The sequence below is a fragment of the Haliaeetus albicilla genome, chromosome 16 (assembly GCF_947461875.1).
Source record: "Haliaeetus albicilla chromosome 16, bHalAlb1.1, whole genome shotgun sequence".
Lineage (NCBI taxonomy): Eukaryota > Metazoa > Chordata > Aves > Accipitriformes > Accipitridae > Haliaeetus > Haliaeetus albicilla.
The window spans coordinates 7,311,924-7,336,726 of NC_091498.1; the positions used below are offsets into that span (position 1 = coordinate 7,311,924).

Below are 24,803 nucleotides of genomic sequence, written 5' to 3' on the forward strand. Positions count from 1 at the left end.
TATAAAAATTGTAAAACCATAAAAGTTTGCAGGAGATTAGAAGGAATTCAAGTTTGAAACCATTTTATACATTTTTCAAAACTGTCTGTGTTTCAGGTTACTGTCTTTTGTTACTGCTACAGAGCCAGGTTATGTGTGCATTAAACTGAGCATGAGTCCCTGAGGTTTGACTTAGTACAATTTATATTTAGATTACCATTAAAAGTAATGTCTCGTGAATGGTAGACATTCAGTCAGTTATTCTGAATTACTTTTGTGCAAAATATTTACTGTTATTCTCTATAGGAATAGCAGCATTTAATTACTTAAATACAAAAGCTAAAGTAATTTTTTCTGTTTGTTTTCTTTTGGATGTAATTACAGAAATGTGCGAAATACTTTTCCAAGGCTTTTGAACTCAAAAGTGGAACAGAAGGAAGACACAGGGGGACATACACCGTTCAGTGTTATTTTCCTTGCACAGGAAAAAAAGATCATTATGAGATGAGCACTAAAGTCTCAAGTTTTCAAAGGTTTGCATAACAAACAAGAGACACATTGTGGGTTGCATCTTGACTTTGAAGGCTTGCCACTGTCAACTGAAATAAAATGGCAAGGTTTAAAGCCTTAACCAAGTTCACAAGGAAAATATTTGGACTAAAAGTTTTGGAAAGTTTTCTCTCTTTGAAGTAGTTTGTCATGTGTTACCAATGTGAACTTTATTGACCTTGAAACATTTTTTTTTTGAATCAAATAGCAACTAGTGACACTTTAGTAAAATCTTAAATCAACAACCATCTCCTGGCGGCTCCAGCTTCGTAGCAAATGCAGGCAAAACAGGGAATCTACAGAAGAGACCTTTATTATTCGTAAATGAAGCCTGCCAAAACCTTCCCGAAATAGCATTCAAAGACCCTTTTAAGGTCATGGATCCTGAACAAAGCCAGAAGAGCACAAAAAAAGCTGAGGAAAGTCCAAGAAAGAGGCTTCCCAAAGGAGAGGCTTTCCAAGCCAGTATTTCGTCCACAGCTACGTACCAGGGCAGCTCTGCTTCTTCGCAAGGAACCCCTCTCCGAGATATCATATCGCAGCAGCACTTTTCTGGTTCTTTGTCGATTCCAAGAGAGGAGTCTCAGGAGAAGACTGGACATCAGAAGCAACCTAAGCCTTCCTCTTTTGAACATCCTCCCCACGTTTCACAGCTTCAGCAGCACGCACTGTCACCAGCATTTATGTCTCCTGGGAAACCAGAGCATGTCCTTGAAGGTCCCACGTGGCAGCTAGTTGATCCAGTAAGACCAGGTCCCTCTGGCTCCTTTTCATCACCTGGGCTTCATTCTCACCACAGCCAGCTCTTACCTTCCCATTCACCAATCATTCCTGGAGAGGACATGCCGTCCGTTCAAAAGGTCTATATCCCTCGCCCTTCACAGGTTTCCTTAAAACAAGCTGAGGAAGTGCACAAGAAGGAAAAGAAACCTCAGAAGCCAGGCAAATATATTTGCCAGTACTGCAGCAGGCCTTGTGCGAAGCCAAGTGTGCTCCAAAAACATATCAGGTCACACACGGGTGAGAGGCCATACCCTTGCATTCCATGTGGCTTTTCTTTTAAGACTAAGAGCAATTTGTATAAACATAGGAAATCTCATGCTCATCGAATAAAAGCTGGACTGGCCTCAGGGATCGGAGCAGAGATGTATCCATCAAGCTTGGAAATGGAAAGGATTGGCGGGGAGGACTTTGAAGAGCCAACAGAAGGAGAAAGCACAGATTCTGAGGAGGAAACGGCTGCGATGTCAGGCCATTCGGTAGAGCTCTCACCCAGGCAGAAGCACACCCTGTTGTCCAGTAGTTTGCTGAGTGGAGGGAGCCAAGGCTCCAGCCACGACCGGTGTTCGTTGTCTCATTCCAGTATGTCTCAGTCTCTTGAGGACAGCACCCAGTTTGTGGAGCCATCGTCAGACCATGCTCTGAGCCATAAATCTGAAGATACCCATACTATAAAGCAGAAGCTTGCACTCCGCTTAAGCGAACGGAAGAAGGTCATAGATGAGCAAGCTTTCCTGAGCCCTGGGAGCAAAGGGAGTACTGAGTCGGGCTACTTCTCAAGATCAGAAAGTGCAGAGCAGCAGATCAGCCCACCAAATACTAATGCAAAATCTTATGCAGAAATTATTTTTGGGAAATGTGGTAGAATTGGGCAAAGGACTGCAGCATTAGCTGCAAACACAACCCAGGGGTTTCCGCACCTGTCTACTGAAGAGAAACCTAGTATGGTACCATTATCTGTGCCTAGAACACAGGTTATTGAACACATCACTAAGCTAATTACAATTAATGAAGCTGTTGTAGATACCAGTGAAATAGATAGTGTTAAGCCTAGAAGAAGCTCTTTATCTAGACGTAGCAGCATTGAATCTCCAAAGTCTGGTGTATATAGAGAACCGTTTCAGTTTGATATCAAGTCTGGTTCCAGTAGCCAGTTGGATGCATCAAAAGTGTTGACATCCCACAGTGAAAAAATTAAGCCTGAACAATCATTGTTGTCACTTCAGCAATCCCACAGTGCCACAGAGACAGTGCCTCTCCTAAGAAGCCACTCAATGCCTTCTGCTGCATGCACTATAAGCTCCCCACACACCTTTAGAGGTAGCTATTCATTTGATGATCACATCATGGAGCCTGAAGTCTTAAGCCGCAGTCAAGCGTTTTCTTCCCATCCTCGCATGCTAAAACGACAACCAGCTATTGAGCTACCTTTGGGCGTAGAATACGTCTCAGAGGAGGTTAGCCCTGTGAACAAAGAAACTGTTTCCAAACCTCCTGAGGAGCCTGAAACCAAGGAAAGCGATCTTACCAAAAAGTCACGGAAGGGTCCGAAAGTTAAAGGGTTCATGTACGAGTGTAACGTATGTGGTGCTCGGTATAAGAAAAGGGACAATTATGAAGCCCATAAGAAATACTACTGTTCAGAACTGCAGCTCTCAAAGCCTCGTTCTTCCACTTCCCATACCTCTTCAGAGACTGAGAAAAGTGTTGCGGATCCTGACACATGGCCCCAGATGATGCATTACAAGCTAGGGAGCAGTTTGGAGCTCACCCCGCTCCGAAAAAGACGAAAGGAAAAGAGTCTCGGTGATGATGAGGAGCCTCCAGCTTTCGAGTTGTCTGACACTCCCTCCTCCAGTACTGGGCCAGGGACTCAGTTTGCAAACCCAGCATCATCTGATGTCACTTTAAACCTAACCCGTGAATCCATTAAGTCACCAGCAGATCCGGGTAAATCCGCACCTTCTGATGTCAGTGCCAGCTTTCATTCCAGGAATACCAAACCGGCTTCGAGTGCGGAGGGCAAAGAGAGAAGAACAACCTCAAAGGAGATCTCTGTCATCCAGCATACGAGCTCCTTTGAGAAGTCTGACTCTATCGAGCAAGTGAGCAGCTTGGAAGGAGAAGACAAACCCTTGTCACAGTACTCATCTCAGCCAACACCCCAGCACAGCCGACCGCCTCACTCCCTGCAGCCCAAGCTGGTACGCCAGCCCAACATCCAGGTCCCAGAGATTCTGGTCACAGAAGAGCCTGACAGACCAGAAACGGAGCCAGAGCCTCCTCTGAAAGAGCCAGAGAAAACAGAGGAATTTCAATGGCCGCAGAGGAGTCAGACCCTTTCTCAGCTCCCTGCAGAGAAACTCCCACCAAAAAAGAAGAGGCTGCGGCTGGCAGAAATGGCTCAGTCCTCCGGAGAGTCCAGTTTTGAATCAGTCTCTCTCACCCGAAGCCCAAGTCAGGAAAGCAGCATATCCCACGGCTCCAGCCACTCTGTCTCGTTTGATCGTGAAGATCACAGCAAGTCAGAGTCAACTAGCCAGCCCTCTGAATCCCACCCAAAGCCTCCTGGCGTTGGCTCACATATGTTGATGGTACCAAGCCACCATCATCATTCCAGGGAAATGAGGAGATCTGCTTCTGAGCAGACACCGAATGTGTCGCACCCTTCCCAGATGTCAGAGACCCGCAGTAAATCATTTGACTACGGGAGCTTGTCATCCACTCCTGCCTCAACCCCCGGCCCCTCAGCCTCCTCAGCTCCACAGGAGAGAAGAAAATGCTTTCTAGTTAGGCAGGCATCCCTCACTAGACACCCAGAGCATGAACCAGACTCAGCCCCAACAGGCCGGCCAGAGACAGAAGATCCAATTCCTTCTTCAAGTAAATCTCCTTCAACAAGTTTGCCCCATCAGCCTCCATCTTCATCCCCTTTGCCCTCTCATGGTACTTACCCAAGTGAAAAGAGTCAGCCAAAAGACAGCCCTCAGCCAGCATATACCCAGCCATACACAGAAGCTCTGCAAGTGTTTCATCATCCTGTACCACAGCTAACGCTGCATGAAAAGCAGTTCATGTCCCCACAAGTTTCTATCTTTCCCTACCAGCATCTCCTGCCACAGCCAGGGCAGTCTGCAGAGCTCTTTGCCGCACACACTATGTCCGACATCCTCTCTGCTCAGTTCACCATGCCTCAGATTCCTCCTTCGATATTTCAGACCCCACCACTGCCTCTCCCGCAAACTCTCATCCACCCAGGCCCACTTCATATCGCTCCTCCATTAATGTCTCACCCTGCCGAGGTGCCATTCAGGCAGCATACTTCATTCCTGCCAGTGCATTACCCTGGCTCCTCACCGATCCCCTCAGCCTTTTTTCTGCCTCTTCAGTCTCAGTTTGCTCTCCAGTTGCCAGGTGAATCTGGTGGACATTTACCACAGATCAAATCCAGTTTATTCCCAGCAGCAGGAACCTCCAGTCTTTCCCCATGCACAGAATATAGCTTGGATAGTAGGTTGCACCCTCTGACCTGCACAAGTCCTTCAGTGTCTGTATCCACATCTCAGCTCGTTGTTCCTACGCGGTCAGACCCAATGGTGTCACTCGTTGTCCCCGTTCGCATACAGACAAATATGCCGTCCTATGGGAGTGCGATGTACACAACGCTTTCCCAGATTCTGGTCACTCAATCCCAGTGCAGTTCCTCTTCTATTGTTCTCCCGAAGTTTGACGATCGCCAGCCGAAGGGTACCCTGGTCTGTAGCGCTGATGTTCATGGTCTAGGTTTCGATCTGGCACAGATGATCACAGAGGATCAAAGAAACCTTTTCCAGAGCCCGTATCTGAGAGTGCCCTTACCCTTACCGGAACGAAAAGGCTATATGCCACTCACCTCCCCATCAGACAGTGTCCTTGGACTGGAAGGAGGCCCATCAACAGTTGGTGGAAGCAAAAGGATGCTCTCTCCAGCTGGTAGTTTGGAGCTTACAATGGAAACACAACAGCAGAAGAGAGTGAAGGAGGAGGAAGTGTCTGAAGCGGAAGAGAAGTTGGAAGTGGTGAAGCCACCCAGTGCAATAGAGGAAGGGAAAAAGCAGGATAAATCTCACTTTCTTACAGAAAGCCAAGGCAGGGTCGAGGTTGAAACACCACCTAGTTTGTCCTTAGAGCAGTCAGAGCCAAAGGAAATCCCAAGTACTTTGCAGCAAGCTGTGTCCCATTCAGGTTCTCCAAGTTTCGAGGCACTGGAAGAGTACAAGCAGCCAGCTGGCAAGCAGTTCCTCAGCAAGGCACCTTTGCAACCTGTGAAGAAAGAAGACTCCAAAGAACTGGTGGAGCAGTCTCCACCAAACCCTCCAAGCCCTGCACCTCTGTCTGAGGTCACTCATAGTGCAATGAAGTCTCGAGAAGGTACAGATACGAAGAAGGTACTTCAGTTCCCCAGTCTCCACACAACCACTAATGTCAGTTGGTGCTATTTAAACTACATAAAGCCAAATCATATCCAGCAAGTTGATCGACGGTCTTCAGTGTATGCCAGCTGGTGTATTAGCTTGTATAATCCTAACCTTCCAGGTATATCCACTAAAGCAGCCCTGTCCCTCCTGAGGTCCAAGCAGAAGGTGAGCAAGGAAACCTACACCATGGCTACTGCTCCACGTCCAGAGGCAGGCAGGCTTGTCCCGTCCAGCTCCAGGAAGCCAAAAATGACAGAGGTAATGCAATCCTATATATTTCTCCTCATCCATTTGGATACATGGGAAGAGGGGGATGAGGGATGGGGAATTGCTATTCTTAGTTTAATAGGAGTTTATTCATCCCTCCCTGTTTGGTAAGCACTTGTTCTCAGTGAAACTTTTAGAATGAAGAAGCTAAAACCCAGTGTAATAAAAAAAAAAAAAAAAGGCAAGCCTGCTCCAAGGCAACGTGCCATATTTCTGTTCTCCAGTTTCTACTTGCCTTGTAATCAAAAGAGCATGTAGGAGTCACCACCGCACCATGAAGTGCCACTGCTCGAGCACAAAGGATTAGACTTGATTTGCATTTGTCTTGATATTTCAAATAGCTTTACAACTTTTTTTTTTTTATAAATGCTGTTATAATTCCATACATTTTGCATGTTATAAATGAAAAAGGATTACCTTGGGGAAATGGGATTCTGTCTGGTTGTGCATCTACTGATCTCACATTAATGAACATGGAGAGGCATGCTTAAAAGTACTTAAAAATATTAAAGGGAGATTTGCAAGTGTATTTAGGCCCCCAAAGAAGCGTAAAGGCATGCAGTGACATTTATAAAAGTGCCTCACTAGGTTAGACATGGAGTCTTGTTAATACACCCCTGTCATTTGGTCCATTTAGTTAATGTCCTTAGCTGTCTGCCGGCTTTTCCAGGTATCTAAGGATATTTTATACCTGGTCTTTAGACTTAAGGGGAGCAAGGCAAACAGCTTCACAGGGGCAGAGCTCACCAAAGGCATCGGCTATATGGGCACAGAAGTCTTTGAGACACTTCTGGTAGCTGCCTAGTGTTACGTATCTCATTCTGAGGCCAGACTTTTCCCCTCTTGGTTAATGCTGAACCATACAGATCCCTTTAATCCAGATCATGTTCATGTAGATTAGCAAACAGAATTGCTTTAAAGATTTTGCAATTTGATATTCATCTCAAGTCAATTTATATTGATGGATTATTCATTTTATTTCTGTATCATGAAATGAACTCTGAATATTAAATTTATCATAATCGCTGCTGCAGCTGCTGCTTATAAATATGTCTTAAAATACACAGTAGAGTCACTTTGATTCAATAAATCTTTATTTCTATTCAGCATTTCCATCATTCTTCTGCAGAAATCCAAAAGACAGAATTTCTAGGGACATAGGGGCAGATAATTACCTGTGCAGTGCAATAACCACACTAATGCTTGATATTTATGCACTCTTTTTCAAAGGATTTTATCTGAATGGTGTCGTACCATCCTTGATTTCATTCTCTAATAGAAGTGCCTGTGCTCCTCTGAGCTTTGCTCTTTGACATGGTGCTAAAATGCACACCAAGTGTGTGTTTCAGAAATATAAGACCCTCATACCCTGAAGTTAAAGGTTAAGCTCTAGACAGGAATTGTTCAGCCCTTAGTCATCAAAATACATATTTCACTGCATGCATTTGCTCAGAAGACTCAAAAACCTTTTAGACCAACCCCTATAAGCTGACTGGTGGTGAAAGTTAAGGTTTTCATGGTACAGTTTGCAAAAGTAAGAGTTTGTCCTGCCAAATTCACCTAGAAAATGGTGTAACCTAAATCTAATATTAATACCTGCTGCTTAAAGGAGTACGGTTTGCGGAAATTATGTTAATTTCAATAGAGATAAATTGATCTCATGCCAAGCAGAGAAATAATTTTTGATTAGATGATCAGTGGGAGTGAAATCCTCAGTTTAGTTTTTAAAATACATATGACTGGCACAGATTAGGAAGTAGTGTTGCTGGTTACTCAGGAAGATGCGATTAACAGGAGCTGTGTAGCAGTAGCATCAATCAGAGGTTGAAAGTTCAACCTTCAGTTAACTCTGCTCTAGCTATTTCCCTTAAATATTTTCTTCTTTATGTAACTGTAAGTTGTCAGTCAACACAACCGAAAATGTAAAACAGCTCTAATATTTTGTACAATTATGCATGCAGCAAGCTACCAGCAAGCAGTAGTACTGTATATACTGTCTACGTACTTGGCTTGGTTTTTAAATTACCAGTGGGATTTACTGAGCAGATCAATTCTGAAGTGACTGTAGGCTCCACCGTGCATGTAGGGATGGCTAATTACACTGTATCGGGCTTGCACACTTTGTAAATTAAACGAGATTGTAAAAGGGGATAGTAGTGACTGTATGATTTTGGCTCATTCTGGTGCCTTTCATCTGTCTATGTTTTGTGCTTCAAAAGTTGCAATAAATAAACCTCATGCTACATCTAGAAAGTCAATTGTTTTGTATTCCTCAGTAAATAAGGAAATGAACTGGAAGGTTATCACTAGCATTGTTATGAGCGTGTAGCTCATATCAGGAGGTAAAGTCATTAACAGCCAGGGTTTAATTTTTGAAGGTGCTCAGTGTGTCTCCTACCACTGATTTCTCTGAGCACAGACATCTCCATGTCCAGAGACACCAGCTCAAGACCATTTCTGTTGTTAAATTGTTAAAATGGTTCCTGGAACCATTCTGTCCTGGGCTGATAGCCCTCTCCCAAGCAATTCCTGGGCATGTTTAGGGAAATAGGACAGGACAAGGACCGTTCTCAGGAGGCATCTAGGAACAGTATGTGGGTCTGATGGTGTGGACATGGGCTAATCTGCACAAGCCGGCCCCAAGGGCAAAGAGCAGTCCCGGGTGCATTTAATGCTCTAAGCTGTGCTCCTGAAATTACTGGACAAATTTGAAATGTTTGACCTCAGTTTTGCAAAGCTACTTTTTAGTGAGTCCATCCCTCCTCCTGCTCAGCATCTGATGGTAGTACCAGCAGCGTGCTGCTGTGGAGGCTGGGTTATAGCCCACTGAATTTTGCATGTCTCAGTTTGAGCTAGTCACTCTTTGGCTTTCTGTATAACCATGGGAGACAAAGAGGCACCTCTTGGGTGATTCATCCCCCCTTAAGATAAGTGTCTAAGGTAGGGCAGATGAATCACCCTTGAGAGCTGCCACTCTTTCCAGCAACTGTAAAGAGTCAAGGGTGACCAGCTCTGCTTTAGACTTCTGCCAGTTCGTTGGCTACGTTCAGGCCAAAATCCCTCTAATAACCCTGGTCTCTCAAACACCTTCAGTCTGTTTCCATAAATTATATATAAAGCAAGGATATGGGTAATTCAGTTGAGCTTCAAAGATATTCTTGAACTTGTGTAAAAAGTAGCCTGGGTGAAAGGCAATCTGCTTTACTCTTTCAGAGCTTTGGAGACCCCTGTTACTTGTACTGTTATGTTGTAGGAAGGCAAGATCCCAAGAATTCATTCTGGATGTAGAAAGCTCCCCTTGCATCGTACAGAGCTAGAGAGGCAGCTGTAATATTTAGGTCCGTATATTATAACAGATAACTTTAAACATGCTAGATGAGATGTCAGTGCATGACTTTAACCTTGGTCTAAACAAGGGGTGGCAAGTTTAACAATGAAAAAGCAAATTTTATCCTGGGAACATCTGGGGAGGTTGAGGATTATTTTCTCCCGTTGGTTTTGTGGCTTTCTCTGTACTGCGCCCCTGGCAACAGGGTTTCGGTGAAAGGAAATCACCCAAGAGCTTTGACTGTCAAGTGATTTATATCAAGTTTAGATGGCTAAAGTCCAAATTTGTGTGAATGTGTGTGTATGTTGGGGAAACCCAAAGGTTGAGGTTAAATATATGAATTCTACAGATGCCTCCACTCTAGACCTTTGTAGATGTATATGTCAGAGAGAGGATTATCCAAGGACAGAGCAGTGGATTTGGGAATGGAGACCCATGGCTCCACCACATGCTCAGGGTGACCCCGGCCAAGACACTTCTCTTTATGCCTCAGGTTTCCAGTTGGCAAGAGCTGGATAATATTGAGCCGCCATATGCAGGGGGTGATATAAAAACTTGTAAGCGGTCACAGTAAATATAGCATAACCAGCAGGGCTCAAATCGAGAGGCCCTGTTTGATAAGAGAATGTCCTAATCACTGCACTTAGCTGTCAGGAGCAGCATGTGCGGTAGATTGCTGGCTCTTTCTGAGGCTGTTTGGTCTGTGTCTGTCTTAGAGTGATTTTGTATGTAATCATTGATTATTTTGCTCTTTTGGGGAGATAGGTTCATTTGCCTTCGCTCCTTTCTAATGAAGGTCGAAAAGATATAACTAGAGCTGAGAAAGAAGAAGATAAAAGAGGAAAATCAGAAGAAGAGGCTCTTGTAACCAAACGAGGGGAGCCAGTCAGGATCAAGATCTTTGAAGGAGGGTAAGTGTCTCATTTTATTTCTCTTTTTGTCACAGTTGTATAGGAGTTACTGGTAACAATGATGGCAAGTCAGTGAAGGTGCCACGTGGAGGTGAGCAGAAGGCCAGATATAGCTGGATTTCAACTTACTTTCTACAGCCACTGTACAACCCTGGCCCTTGAGATCAGCAGGTACTCCGGACTGCATTAATTTTCTTTTTTTGAGTTGTCTTTAAGTCAGCAAGCACCTCGATCTCTTTTCTGAGTGGGTGGTTGAGCGAAGACGGCTGAAGAGCACAAATACATCTTGTAGCTGTTTCTGATGTGACAGAGGTGTACTCCATATCTTCTAAACCTTTCCAGAGCCTTCTCCTGAAAATGATGTTCCTAATGGTTTTTACCATTATCGGGAGGATCTGGGGAGATCTTTTCTGATGCCTGGGTTTTGGGTGGGAGAGAAAAGAAGGATAATCGTTTATGTGATTTTAATCCCACCCACCCAAAGTAGCTCAAACCAGAATGGATGCAAGATCTAAATTTCATCTTAATTCTCGGCTCCAGGTAATTCAGAGTACTCTTCAGTAATTCAGCACCAGTCTAATACTACTGTTTATCTTTTTTAAAAAAAACCAATCAGCTAATAAGTTGCATGTCTGTGGGATACAATTAAAGATCATCCTTCCTGTGTTGCAGAGGGGGCCAAAGAGATGTAAGAAATCCCTTGCAGGATTCATCAGTCCTGCTCTTGCCATTGGGTGGTCTTGTTTTTTGTGTGTTAGAAAAAGGGTTTAATTAGTCAGTGGTTGTGGTTTTCTGCTGTTACCAGTTGAAGTTTGCTTTTATTTAAAAATATTTCATTAGCAGATGATCAAACTAGCTAACCAAAAGAGTAAAATAGTGCTTTGGGAAAGGAAACCTGCTTGTTTGTTCAGGAGAACTCACCTCTCACCCAGACACAGGCACTATGTGCCCAGCTCAGGTTTAGATAGATGTCGGCAGTGAACAGTGAATGCAAAGAGCTAAAGTAGTGGCAACCTCTAATGGTTATGACCTGAAGTGATTTAGGGAGGGAGCCAGGGAATGGCAAGAAACCAACAGACTGAGAATTACGATGGGTTCGGTATGTTGCCATCACCCTCCTGTAGCAGATAGGACCCATGGGACTAACTGATCTCCAGGGTTTGTTGCTTTAAAGCCCATGAGAAGCCTCCATTCCCCTCAACTGCATCGTCCCGGAGCTGCAGCCATTTCAGGGGGACTCTTGGACTCCTTCCTAGATGTGATTAAAGAGGGTCAGCGTTAACATAAATGAAAATCACCCTGTCCCTTGCGGAGCAGCTCTGCAGAGGTTTTTTGGGGAGAGATATGGTGGTGCTTGGTGCTGGCTGCTCCCCAACTGCCCCCACCGAGATGAGATGCATCTCCATGTCCCTGCACTCACGCGGGGAGGCTGTCTGTGTCCCCGAGCCTAGCACAACGGATGCGGAGTCACATTTTCTAAACGACAGACTCAAAATAAAGCAACTTCTCCAACATGTTCTGTGTAAGCCAGCATCAGGGAATGTATTAGTCATCCTGAACGTATGTTATGTTTTATTTTAAAGTTCCTGTAGCACTGATTTAAGGCAGCCGTCCTTCTGGATGTGAGACAGAATATAGTAGCTGTTTAATGCCAAGCACAGGCACTAATGTAACACACCAGGTCACAGAAATAAATTTTATATCTAAATTACATGGCAATACGCACTGCTAAGAGGTCAGGCAGGACAGGCTGTTCTCCTGAGGTGCTTGGTGCATACCTGGTGGTCTGTGCCTAGTTCCCGCAAGGCTTCTGATGTCGAACGTTGAGCCTCAGCGGCTTGTGTCTGTGAGGATATTTTCTTGCAGTGAAGGAACAAGCCTGCAGATGAATCCACAGGGTGCCTAGTGCTTTGTGCAAGATACTAAATGGATCAGACCCCTTTCCTGGCCTTCTCTTGAAAATGTTTTACAAAAAGTGCATCTATTCTCAAGACATTATTTCACTGTCTTTTTTTTTTTCCCATAAAAATTTCCTCCTTGTCTCATTTTTCCCCTTATTTATTGGTTTCACATGGTCTGCTGCTGGCTAGACCCATCCTTCCGGTGGGATGCAGTTGGTTTCAAATTTTTTGGAGCCATCCCATGCTTTGTTGCCTCAACCAAGGAGGGAGATTATAAAGAAATTCAAGTGTTCCTACAAAAGGTGAACTTGCTGCAGCTCTTTTAGCTCCTTCTTCATCTCAGTTTTTGTATCTTTAGGGCTCTTGCCTTTCTCACTGCCATTTTCAACACTTGCTTTTCCCTCTGTACGTTCTTCTGGCTTCCCCAATCCCATATCTACGTTTCCCCCATTGCTACATTGCTTACAGCACTGCCAGGACCAGCTCTGCTACTTTCCCTGCTGCTGTCCAGCCTGCTGACTACAATCGTATTTCCTGGCTTTCAGAGAAAACCAGAGAAGCCAGATTTCATACTTTCATCATACCCACTGCCCATTTTTAAGTAATGAACTGATGAACCCCCCAGAGGCTGTTGGAGTGTGCAGGGCAGCTTGGCTTCCCTTGCAAAGTCTCTCTCACTTGAAGATGTCTCCTCTTTAGCTATGAAAGTGGATGGTTGCTTTGGTTGTGTTTACCCACTGAGAAGTGTTTTGGAAACAGCAGCTTGCCGATTCCTTGAGCCTTGAGGTACATTCCTACCTGGGTTTAGGATCAAGACTCAGTAATGCCATGCATGGGGTGTGCTCGGGCTCACTTTCTTCCCTCATCACTCTTTCCATAAAGGATGTCAGTTGGCTCCTGTGGTGCCATCTCAGGATGTGGAGTAGCAGCCACTGGGTCTGTCAAGAGGACCTGGGTGGTGGAGCTGTTCAGCTCCTGTTGAGTTACCCAGCCATTTCAGCATCTACCTCCCCTGGCCTCCTCTGAAGTAGAGGACCTGTAGTCCCTTTGTATTGTGTCTCGGGTTTCTTGGGGACCGCAGGAGGGACGTATGTGGTTCTGCCTTGACTTTTCCAGAGTTAACTGTAGATGGGATACACAGAGTTTTCTGTTGAGCTCCTGTTTAAAGAACAAATTCCTCTTAGACAGCAAGTCTTAGGATCACTTCATATGTAATTTCAGCAGTGGCTTTTTACCTGCAGTCCTGAAATTTTGTAAGACTGGATATACCTCCATTGCAACCAGTATTCACGCCCTGCCCCACGAGCATACCCCATGCACTTGACTGCAAAGGAGGTGGGAGTCATTTAACATCCCACGCACAGGCTGGACGCTGCACAGTCTTGTTAGATTGTGTTTGGGAGAACCATGCCATTAAGCAGCCAGGTCAATGTTTGTACTCCTGAAGAAGCTAATAAAAATATCCATTGGACTTGTCCTGAGGGATATTGTGGTGGTTTGGAGCAGTGAAACTGATCTTTGAAGGTCAAGCTGGCCAGCACTGCTTCAGGAGAAGTGCTGTGATTCCTTGGTGGCTCTGTGTCACCTTCATCAATCCGCTCTGGTACTTTGGAGGCACTGGGCCCATTTTGAAATCTTACATCATGAAACTGTAGATTGGTATCGACCTGATTTGAGAGTGAGGTTTGTGATGGTATCGTGGTCTTGTCAGGGAAATGTTGCTTGTTTACTGTGCATTAGCATTACCATGATGAAATCTGATAGTAATGGGGTAGTTACAGTCAATATATGTTCTTCTATTTCATAGCCAAACTCTCTGTGCTTTTATGGGGCCCATCAGTTAGCTTATTGCACTAGTTGATTGCAACTAGTATGGAAAGCAATATCAAGATATAGAAGGTTAAAGACCACTAACCTTAACTGACATCCCCAAACCAGTGTCATGTAAAATGAAAACTATGTCAAAGGGAAGGGTCTCTTTGGAAAACTGTTCCATTTTTTTCCCTCTTTAGGGAAAAAACCTTATGGGTGCAACTTAATGGTTGCAGACATGAGGATCCTTGCATTCACACCTTAAAAAATACCTTCCCTTCACACCATCCCATGTGTACAAATCCACACCAAGAAGAACCTATGGTGATGTAATGTAGTATATGTTTTAAGAGAGATGCTCATAGTGCTCTTGTGACCCAGGCTACTCTAGTCATTGGTTTGGTCTGACTCAGATATGAATCCAAGTCCTTCACTCTTTGCCCTCACCAATAAGTAACAGAGAGTTGCAGGTTCACAAGCCATGGGATCTTCTGAAATGGGGTCCTGAACCCCCACCTTAAATCCCTGCTCCCTTGAGCCTGGGCGAAGCCTCTTCTGCCTAGTACAGTACAAATAACTGGGGGTTTGTATGAAGTTTGACCATTGCATTCCCTAGAGAGCCCCAGAGCTGGTGGGGTAGAGGCTGCTGTGTTGCACTGCTCTTTGTCTCCGTGCTGTGGGGCTGCTTGAGGAATTTTAGGCAGGCAGGAAGACGATGGAGCTGTACGTTTGCCTCACTTAGCCTGTCTAGCAAGAGACTTTCCTCTGGGTTGAAGGAAAATGGAGAAACCTTGGGACTGTTTTATCAGACTTGAACAGGACTGCTAATTAGTGGATGCATAAGGAAAAAAAAAATTTTTGAGGGACCCATTAGCTGTATGCAAGCCTCCCTTCCCCCAGCTCTCTTCCCAGTTCTTACTGTTGTGGACTCACTGGGATCTGTGGTCGGCTTTTGGTCGGCTTTTCCGGGGTGATCTCACTCCACTTCTATGACCGGCCACAGAAACTGCAGCTCCCACCACCCGCTGACACACACCTAATGGAAAATCCCTGGCACAGCAATGCGAGAGTTTTATTACCCTAGAGAAAGCCTCTCTGTTAAACAAGCAAAGTTTCTCAGCATGTAACTCCAAACCCCTGCATCAGACCTGGTTCGTTCAGGGGATTTCCTTTGCTGCTTAGATGAGCTCTAAGAATTCACCATGTTTATTTTGAAAGGAGTCATTTATCCCAAAGACACTAACTTGAGCACGCACATTAGCAGCGAAGGAGGAATCTGAGCAAGCTCTTATCTGTAGCACATCCAGCTGCCGTCATGCACCAGTGTGAGCTAACGGCTGATACTCCTTCATCTACCTGCAAACTGCTTGAATCCTGGAGGTGAACTCACTTTACAGCCCCAGGGCAGTGCGTCAAATAGGAATACATCTCTGCAAAGCAGGGCTGGTGTTAAATAGTAATATTTTACTCTATACCCTGTTCCTAGATATAAGCAAAGAATTCCTGTAATTTGCATTTTTAAGTGAAAGGGATTTTCCTGAGACTGTCCGCTTTGCACGGGAGGGAGAAATTGGTGTTAAAACTTTTCCATTAGGGCTAGTGGTGCCACACTGACCACTTGACATTAATTTGAGCATCTTGTGGGGTTTGGTTGCTGGATTTTCCCTATCTTGAGAAGTGCTAAACAGGCATTGCTGTGCTCCATTTGGGCAGCCTTTTGGCTGCACAGCCCTTGTGAAAATCTGGTTCTGCATGTGTCAAGCTGCTCTCTGAAACATGATTTTAAAGTCTCAAGCATCAGCTTGTACACAGGTGTTTGTCCTGCTTCTGTAAAGGACCTTCAAAAAAAAAAAAAGTATTTCTTATATGTGGAATTTTTTGTTTGTTTTTCAGATAGGACTTTACAACAAATGGAGAGGAGAGCTTTCATGCCACTGGCTTTGAGGCTACCAGGGACAGTCCTATTGCCTAGGCAGATCTGAAAATTATTAACCAGCTTGTGTTGGGGATGCTAGGAAAAGGGAAGAGCATACCCTGATTTTGTTAAAGCTCATATGAAAAAAGGCATGTCGTGTTAGATGCTGGCAGCTCTCCAGGAATCCCCACCAAAGTGGCTGGTCTCCATTTCCATCTAAGAGGTTGGCTTTCTGGTGGTCCATACCCATGGAGTTTGGGTAAAGCCCGAAGGGTCACGATGCTCACGCTCGCCAGGATCTGTCCTCATGGGTACTGGGGCTGCGCCCAGGCACCCTGCTCCATATGGGGGGAAGGACAGGCCTCATTTCTCATGCCCGTTAAAAGAACATAAGGTCTCTTTTGAGCACCATACGTTTACACTCTCTTTTTTTTTCATAGCACAAGCAAAGCACATTTTCTGCTTAAAAAGATAACAATCCAAAGGAGACAAGACACAGGGTGGCAATTTAAGGAAGGACAGGTTTGTGAATTTTACCAATGCTGACAAGATGAAAGGAGGAATTGTTTGAAGAGACAGGTTTGCAGGCAGTGAGAAAGGCTGCTTGAAAGATACATTCTGGAATAGCAGCAGAGGAAAATAGCAGCTAGAGAAAAAATATTTTCAAAATGAAAGGATATGTGCTTTTTGCTTTGGAAAGCATTGCATTCTTACATTAAAATATATTTAAAAGCTAATCTGAAGAAAAGGATCGATTTGACTTGAAGCAAATGCTTTTTTCTCCCTATAATATATCTTAATGAAAATTTGGATTTTTTTTTTTCTTTTTAATTTTGTGTTTAATTAAAAAAAATATTTTCCCCTGGTGACTCAAGGAGTAGCCAAACTGAAAAATCAGTTCTTTTCAGTGGTCTGTTCAGGAAATCTTTTCTTGGATTGGGAGCAGCAAGGTAGACGGCAGGAAACAGTACATGGAAGAGGAGGAAAGTAAGAAGCTTGCAGGTAGAGTCAGTGCAGAGAGCAGCAAAGCAAAGGTGTAACGTGCTTGACTCTGACTTTGGACACCTCAGCCTATCTGCTTGCTTTGAGCCACTGCTGAGATGTGTTAGATAAGAGCCGGTGTGTCTGGGAGAGCTGACAGATTTCCTTTCGGAGGGAAAGAGTGGGACGGCTCTGTAACGGTGCCAGTTCCCAAACCTGCCACTCAGCAGATGGTGCTGTGTGCCAAGAGCTCTTGTATAAGTAACCTTGTATAATATAGAAGTAACCTCGGGTTATTAACTTTAAAACAGGTTATTAATTTCTGTTGGGAGCAGCTTCTGGTTGTATAACCACTACTGATGCTTCATGCAAGATCCCAAATGTTGTATCTTTGGGACAGAGCTCAAGGCTTGAAGCACTTTATATTTTCCTTGCTTTTATGAAAGTATATGCAACCTGTGAGTTGATACTTTCCCTGAACATTTCTCAACGGTCTGTGCAATGTGAATCAGCATCATTCACATTCAGTCTACTCTTTGCTACCTCCTTTTGTTTCCTCTTATGGATGCGGCTACAAAAAACCCCATTAAATCCTGCATACATTTCAGTCAACTAAGCACGGACCCACTCTCAGTTATCACCCTGGGCCTGATACAGCTGGATGAAAAAATATTTGCAACACATGGACCCCTGTGCTCTTCATGCTTTGGGTGCGGTGATGACTGGCTGTGCCTGCATCACCTCCACCTTGGCTCCAAAATGCAGGATGTCCCCATGTGCCTGCAGCTCGGAGCTTTCCTTTAATACCAGCTGTGTTTGTGCTGAGCAGTTCCTGAACATACTGTTCCTTGGCCTCCTGAGCGCATCCCAGAGACAGCGAATGGTGGTGATTAGAGCACAGAAGTGTGACTTGGGGATGGTGGACTCATGACTCACTGTGACTCTTGGATAAGTCATTCTCCTCTCTATGCTTCAATTTCCTTGTTTGTGAGGAGGGACATACAAACTCACCTACTGCTAAGCTTGATTATATTATGCCTTTAAAATGTCTTAATATTGCTCAGTGGGAATTGTTAATGTTTCCTGTCCTGAATATCTCATCACTTCACTTGACAAATTGGGTTCACTCTGCAGCTTATTCCTATTTTCCCAGGAAATTTGACAAGCACAGAAGGATTTAGTCGAGGTTGTTGTCTGGTTTTTGTTATTATTTTTCCTAAATTATTTTTGCCTGTACAGCCAGCCCACTTTCTTGACACGTCCTGCTGGCAGGCGCTCATAATGCAGCTTGATGCTAATTTCCCACAGCCAATTATTAAAAAATATTATCTCCAGTTTCCCATCTGACCTTGTGTGGGATGCTCAACTTTCTGCAGGGATTTCTTTCCTAAGTAAAGATCCCTGTAAGGATCCAGCCAGCCCGCCTGTGGGGTTCCCCAGTGTGACATGTTTACAGTGGAACAAAGGCTATGTGTGGTCCTTGGGTGGAGAATGGTACTCTTCCTGAGCTCAGCATTCCCAGTAGGGTTTTCCCAGCCTCTTATTCCACTCACCATGACTTTTGTCTTCTCTGTGTTACACAAAGACAAGAATTCCCATTTGCTTTCAGTTCAAATAATAAAAAATACAGACTTAATAAACAGTATCAAGCAAGAACATGTCTTTGATGCCTTACACAGGTGCTTGGGTACCTGGCTAGGGCAAACCTGCCTTGCTATCATTGTGCTGTATCTTATTTGGGGAATGAAGAGTGCTCCAGCAGCCAGGCTTGTCAGTCTACCTTTGTAGCACTAAATGTATTAAAAAGCTACTAATAATTGCATTTGTTCTAGCAATCACTTTGCTTATAACACCTTGTAGATCCAAGGATCAGTCCAGGTATATAAAGAGAGGTGGCCCCTGTTTTGCAAGAGAACCATCAAGCAAGTGGGTTCCTAGGGTAGGACAGAGCACAATTTTCCTTCCTTCTTCAGTGGAAAGATGAGTTCAGGTCGCTGCAAGCAAAGAGGCAGAAAGCGAGCACTGCTTTGCATGGGGTATCTCTTCCATGCCCTGCCAGAGACTTGTGACCCTGGACATCACCCTGCCTCTCCCTCTCTCAGTCATCCCTTTGCAAAAATGGGGGCAAAGTCGAGGATGACAGTAGTGAGTGTTTAATTTTTAGACCTCATGTCTCTCCTTGGGGATGGTTAGACCGTTTCACAAGTCTGCAGCGTTGCCCCTTTCCTGGACCTACGTGCAACTTCATCTCATTTCTGGGACTGAGGTTTGCGCATGAAACCCTGCATGCACTACTCTGGAGCCATTCTCTATAGTGAGGGCACAAAGAGTATTGGGGTCTGAGAGGGGGGAAGATAAACATGGGGAAGATGATCCCGTCATCCCAGGTGAGGGGAGTCTGAGGATGTAACCTGTGTGCTGGCATGCGTTTTATACCAGAGAGTTACAAAACAAAATGGACAAACAGCATTTGGGTCAAAAAGTGTTAGTGGGTGTTATAGGTCCAGGGCTGTTGATAAGCAGAGCTGTGCATGAGAGATGGGAGAAAATGTGACATCTAAGAGCAGATGAAGGGACGCATGAGCATTTCACAGTGCCTTGATCACACAGGTAAGGGAAAGCCAGTGGAAAGGAAGAGTGTGATTTGATCTGACAGACAATTTTGGCAGCTGAACAGAGATGGAGAGAGGTAGAAAATGGTTAGAAGGTAAGAGACTGCAATTATCCAAGCAGGAGAGGATCGGGCTGGAAGATCTGAGCTCTCACAACAAAGAGGGAGGGTGTGGGATGGAAAGAAAAATGGTACCAGTTGCTGCCAGCAAAGGAATGAAGAGAAAGAGAGGATGAGGGTCAGAGATGATCTCAGGATAGGGCAAATGACATACTCATAGGAATGGGTTCATGCAGGTACCAAGTTAATAACACTCATGTTGTGCACATTTCCGAGGTTGTATATGCCCTCAGTTTTGTAAGACTAAGCATTTTTTTGCAGTTTAATAAAAGGCAAGCTGGACACTTTCCTTTGTCAGGGGTTTGAAAATGGTAATGTAAAAGAATCTGTGTGAAGTCCTGAAGTAAGTCTGTGATCACCTGGGCTGTCCTTCTGCATCTTGGATTCACAGGAATGACACAATGTCTTATTCTGAGCCGCTGTTCGATATGGGCCAAATGTCTGGAATAATAAGCTCTCCCTGTTAGCAGACTATTTATGGGCTTGTGGCAAACATCAAGATTATAGGGTTTTCGCTTTATTGGTTCAGTGACACAATCTCTACAATTAATTCAGTGGAAAATTTGAGAAGGCAAACGTTTTTACCAGGTTTACTTAGGATTAGCCAGTTCTTAACATCTGCATATCTAGGCAGCCTGTCCTATACAGAAATGTAATTTATAGAAGCCCTTTAATAGATTCCAAGTACTGTGCAATCAATTAGAAACCTGATGTTCAAATAGACAGATCCAGACCTGACTGCTTATTACTCAATCCATATTCCACTAGGTAAATGGCAGGAAGATGACTCTGAGAATATAATTCTGAACGGGCTTTTGGGGACTTCCTTTTCTGTCCCTTTCTAGTGATGAAAACATTACTTTTGAGGGGACAGGTCTCTTCTCAAGGCAGATGTTAATCTGATTCCTATTTGGTGGTTTTGGTTTTTTTTTTCAGTCTTCCCAAATGTAGCAGTTGATTTTCAATTCTCCTTAGTATCGACTACCAGAGAATCCCAGTGATGACAGATGGGATGTGAAATTCTTGGGAACATTATGTGTGATGGAAATGATAGAGGTCTGAGATTAAAGTGTGCCTAAATCATATTTTCAAAAAATGACATGCATTTGGGAGCATGAATCCTATGAAATCTGTCTACTGACTAGGTATTTCACCTAGAGAGGGACCATGTCCCTGAGACTGGGAATTAAGCAGTCCCCGCTCCCAGTTTGGGTTCCAAATTTTACTTTTGGAAAAGTTTTACTTTTTTGCATAATTTGGAAGTGAGCACACAAGTCATACTGATGGTGAGAATGCCTGTAAGAACTGAGTAAAGCCTGTTACATCCTTAAGTAGTGGGACTGTGAGAGCTAGACTCGACATTGGAGAAAGATTTTCCAATTCTTCCCTGTTTGTTGCTGGAAGGAGAGCAGCTTAGCTTGTGTGCTTTGTCCTGATATAGCCCATGATGTAAGTGGATCTTTGATGGTTATGAATATCATCGTTCATCTGCACCACTGAGGGAGGTGCAATGCCATGGAAGGAAGGTGAGATCATTCCCTCTCATGGGACGCTGCTGGGCTTGCTGGAGCAGGGAGAGGTTTGAGAGGCTGTGGGACGTGGCAGGAGCAGATGGAAAGAAGACCAGTGGGACCAGAGGGAATGGGCAGAGTCTGCTGCTGCTCAGAAAGCCATCGGGTTGCTGGAGGCAAGGATCCAACTGCAAAGATGTGGTGGGCAGGGCTGCATATAAACTTTTTTTTGTTTTAATAGTCCATCTTCCCAAGTTGCTTTTCACTATTTAAAAGTTAGGTGTCCAATTTTTTATGATAAAGCCTGTTTACCTACTTTTTAGTTTTAGTCTTTTTTTGAGGAGGAGCTCACTAGGGACATAGTGCAGGCAGATGCATCTTAAACCTGTAGCCAATCTGAGTCCCATGATCTCTGGATCATGAAGTGCTATAAGGTGGCTGCCAGCCCAGCTCAGTTTCTCCAGGATGGAGGAGTGGGGAAAAGCTGTGATTACTCACTGCAAGTGTTTTAAGTCATTTCCCTGTCATGAAGGACCTGCTGCTGCTCAGATAGTTACACAGAATCAATTGAATGAAAAGGGAGGGTGGGATGGGGTGTCCCTCTTTAGAACCATGTGAGAAAGTCATGCATATGCATTGAAAAATATGAATCCCAACTAACTGTAACTGCATGCTTCTTTGTGTCTAGAACCTCAGACAAAAGGCAATGTGACCTAATAAGATATTTTTGCTGCTCTATTTTGCTGCTTGTGCTGGTGTAGAGATAAGACAAGAATTACAAGATTTTTAAAAACTAGAAGCAGGTGAGATTACAGGCAGGGTCTTAGCTAACTCTCCTGATGTTCACCTGGCATCTGTGCATGGTGGCTTGGTTTCTTGTAAGTTCATGTGTTTCTGAATGCTTGGGTGCTGTTGTCTCTAAACTTCATTCAGGACTTGGTATGTCAAACGCAGGGGAATAATCAGATGTGTGTAGCCAAGTTTTTGTAAACCTTTCTGGTTTTTGGGTGCTTTGGCTTCTTGTAGACCCCGGACACGATTGAACTGGTTTGTGTAACTCTTGGTTGGGTTAGCAGCACAGTAGCAGTGCTTTCAAAGAGCAAGTATTTCTTGCAGATGTTTTAGATCAGCAGTTAAACCAGTGGTTTTCAATGTTTGTGAATTTCTTGCCATTCTTACTTAAACAAACTATTTGATGGCAGAATTATGTGGTTTTCAAGGTTGCGAGAGGCTGAGCACTTACGCCACTCTTCTGAGATTCAACTGTATGTATTTCAGTCCCCTTACAAGACCAGAGAGCGCTTCCAAGCATGGGGTTATCTGCAAAGCGTTGGTCTGAAGTGTGCCAGAGCAGCCTGTGCCTGCAAGCTGATTTTGATAAAATCAGAACCATTCCCAAATGTGAACTGAGCAAAGACCTTCATTACTAAAAATACAGCCCTCTGCTTGGCAGGAGAGCTGCTGTGGGGTGAGAGACCTGGAGGCTGTCAGGTAATTGGAGTTAGTCACTGGGGAGGGATGCTGTACTGCACGAGGTCCCTGCGTCAGGTGTCATGGGGGTATAGTGCTGCTAGAGAAATGCAGTAGATAAAAGAGAGCCTTGGGGAGTTCAGGCTAAAGATTGATAAGTTTTTCACAAGAAATCAAAAAGGCCGAGTAATGTTTGCTGCGTGCTTACTCAGGCAGTTTACCATGTAGGGGGGGAAGTAATTTTTTTGCATAACTCTGTTATTGCCTTGGTTTGTGGATATTTTCCTTCTTTCCCAAAATGGTATAATGTTGAGAACTGCAGTGAGATCTCCTGTGTATGTGGGAATGTAAGGTCACAGTACAAATAAAGGATAATTAGTCTACTTACCCATGTTGTGAATGGCTTTGAGTTTTGGAGCAGAAACATGCTAGTTTTGCTGCAAAGTATCATTAATAACAATAATTTATTATGAATTCAGCTCTTCATGTGTTGAATCTTGAGTTAAATTTGATGAACTGAAAGCTGAGCTCATCACTCAAAGAAGGACTTAATCTTCCCAGGTGCTGAGTAATGGGCAGAGCTTGCTGCAGTCATTAAGAACTGTGGGTATTTGTGCCTGTGCAAATTGGACCTTTATGTGAATATCACTGTATGAGTTTAATAAGCTCACCTGCAGCATCCAAGAGAGAAAACTGTGGCCCTACTGCATGGTTGCACCATTAATGCTGATGGTAAATTCAGAAAGCGCTAATACATTGCAAAGAGTACTTGCAGGTGGCAGCAGCCTACGAAGATAGAAGAGCTCTGGAAGATGCCAGTCCTGTACTGTGAACATTTGCAATCTGCAGCTGGACTTTACCAACAGAGAAAGTCACTGTAATTTCTGACCCTGCACCACTGGGCCATGGTGCTTCACTGTTGCACAGCACAACTCTCCAGGGTACCGCGGCATAAAACACGCTTGGGTCTCTCTGCTGAAGCTTAGGGAGTTTTTATTTCTTGCAGTGAAGAGCAGCAAGTTAAAATAGTTTCTAACTCTGCCCCCCCTCCTTCAGAAGAGGATTTCATGGTCCTCCTTTTCCTGCACAGCCCAGAAATGCTGGAGAGCAGAGGACGTGTCAGCAATAACGGCAGCCAGTTATTTTTGCACAGACAGTCTCTGTGGCCTTCCTGCTGTCTCTTAAGAAGTGTGAGTCGTGTCACCAGAACCGCCGAAGCATCCAGCAGCCAAGGTCACATCTGGAGCAGTGAGTTCGTGAACTGTGCCTGGGATCAGATGGCTTCAAGTTCCTCTGCAGATGTCCCCGTCAAGGGAACTCCCAGCTGGATGGTGATCCCATGAGTGCTGATGGTTGTTGGCAGCCTTCTACCATTCGATGTTTATCTAAGAGAGGGGAAGATGAGTGGTTTTGAGGAGGAGTCACCTCGGATTCTTGCAGGGTTTAGTGTCGCCTCGTCTTCAGACAGCGGCATGTCTTCCAGCAGAGTCTTAGCTGGAAGCAAGCCCATGTGTCCCATATGAAGACGTGCACATGAGAGACCCCCAGAAGCCTGCATGTCACTCCCTGGCTTGGGAAAAGTGCCACAATCATAGGATAAGCAAGGATGGCTGGTTTTGTAACTTTCTGGAGATAAAAATGAATATATCTTGGTCTCAGCAAAACTGAGCATGATATACTGGCACATTTGACAGACTGCCTTGCACACATGCAAAATATAAAGAGTTCTGGGCAGGGATTTATGTGATGTTTCAATCTTTTTCTTTTAAAGGGAAGTATCCAGAAGTGTTAGTGCAGAAAGGAGTTTCCTGAAATACATGGAGAATAGTCTTTACTCCCCTGGGTGTAACACACTCTGAGTAGGTTGGGTCTTGTCTGCAAGCCATGTGCTGTTGAGCTTGTCAAGATCCACTTCCAGGTGGCAGCTCATCTCAAAGGAGGGACCGGAGATCTCTTCCCCATTCCTTGGGGGTTATTCTGGCTCCCAGCACCCCAGCCTTTCTGCTGGGTGGGCAACAGCTTCTCTAGTGGCAGCACAGGGCTGCAAGCTGCTTGCCCTTGTCACATAACTGATCCCTCTGTGGAAAGGCAGCACAGGTGATGCAGCCTGACTTTTTTCTTCTCTGATGAACATGTGCAAAACCAGCAGCTGTAAATAGGATAGTGCCACCAGAGTATTCCTGCCTATGGAGTATTCCCGCCTATGGAGTA

General features: G+C 44.5%; 1 protein-coding gene across 9 annotated transcripts in view; it reads left to right on the forward strand.

Moving 5' to 3' along the window:
* Positions 1–24,803, forward strand: part of HIVEP3 (HIVEP zinc finger 3) — a 274,785-nt gene that overhangs the window by 202,047 nt on the left and 47,935 nt on the right. For all 9 annotated transcript variants that reach the window (XM_069803395.1, XM_069803400.1, XM_069803401.1 and 6 more), the window contains 2 exons: positions 364–6,023; positions 10,126–10,271. In XM_069803395.1, the coding sequence (XP_069659496.1) occupies positions 906–6,023; positions 10,126–10,271 (5,264 nt within the window). In that variant the 5' untranslated portion in view covers positions 364–905. The remainder of the gene's footprint in view (positions 1–363; positions 6,024–10,125; positions 10,272–24,803) is intronic.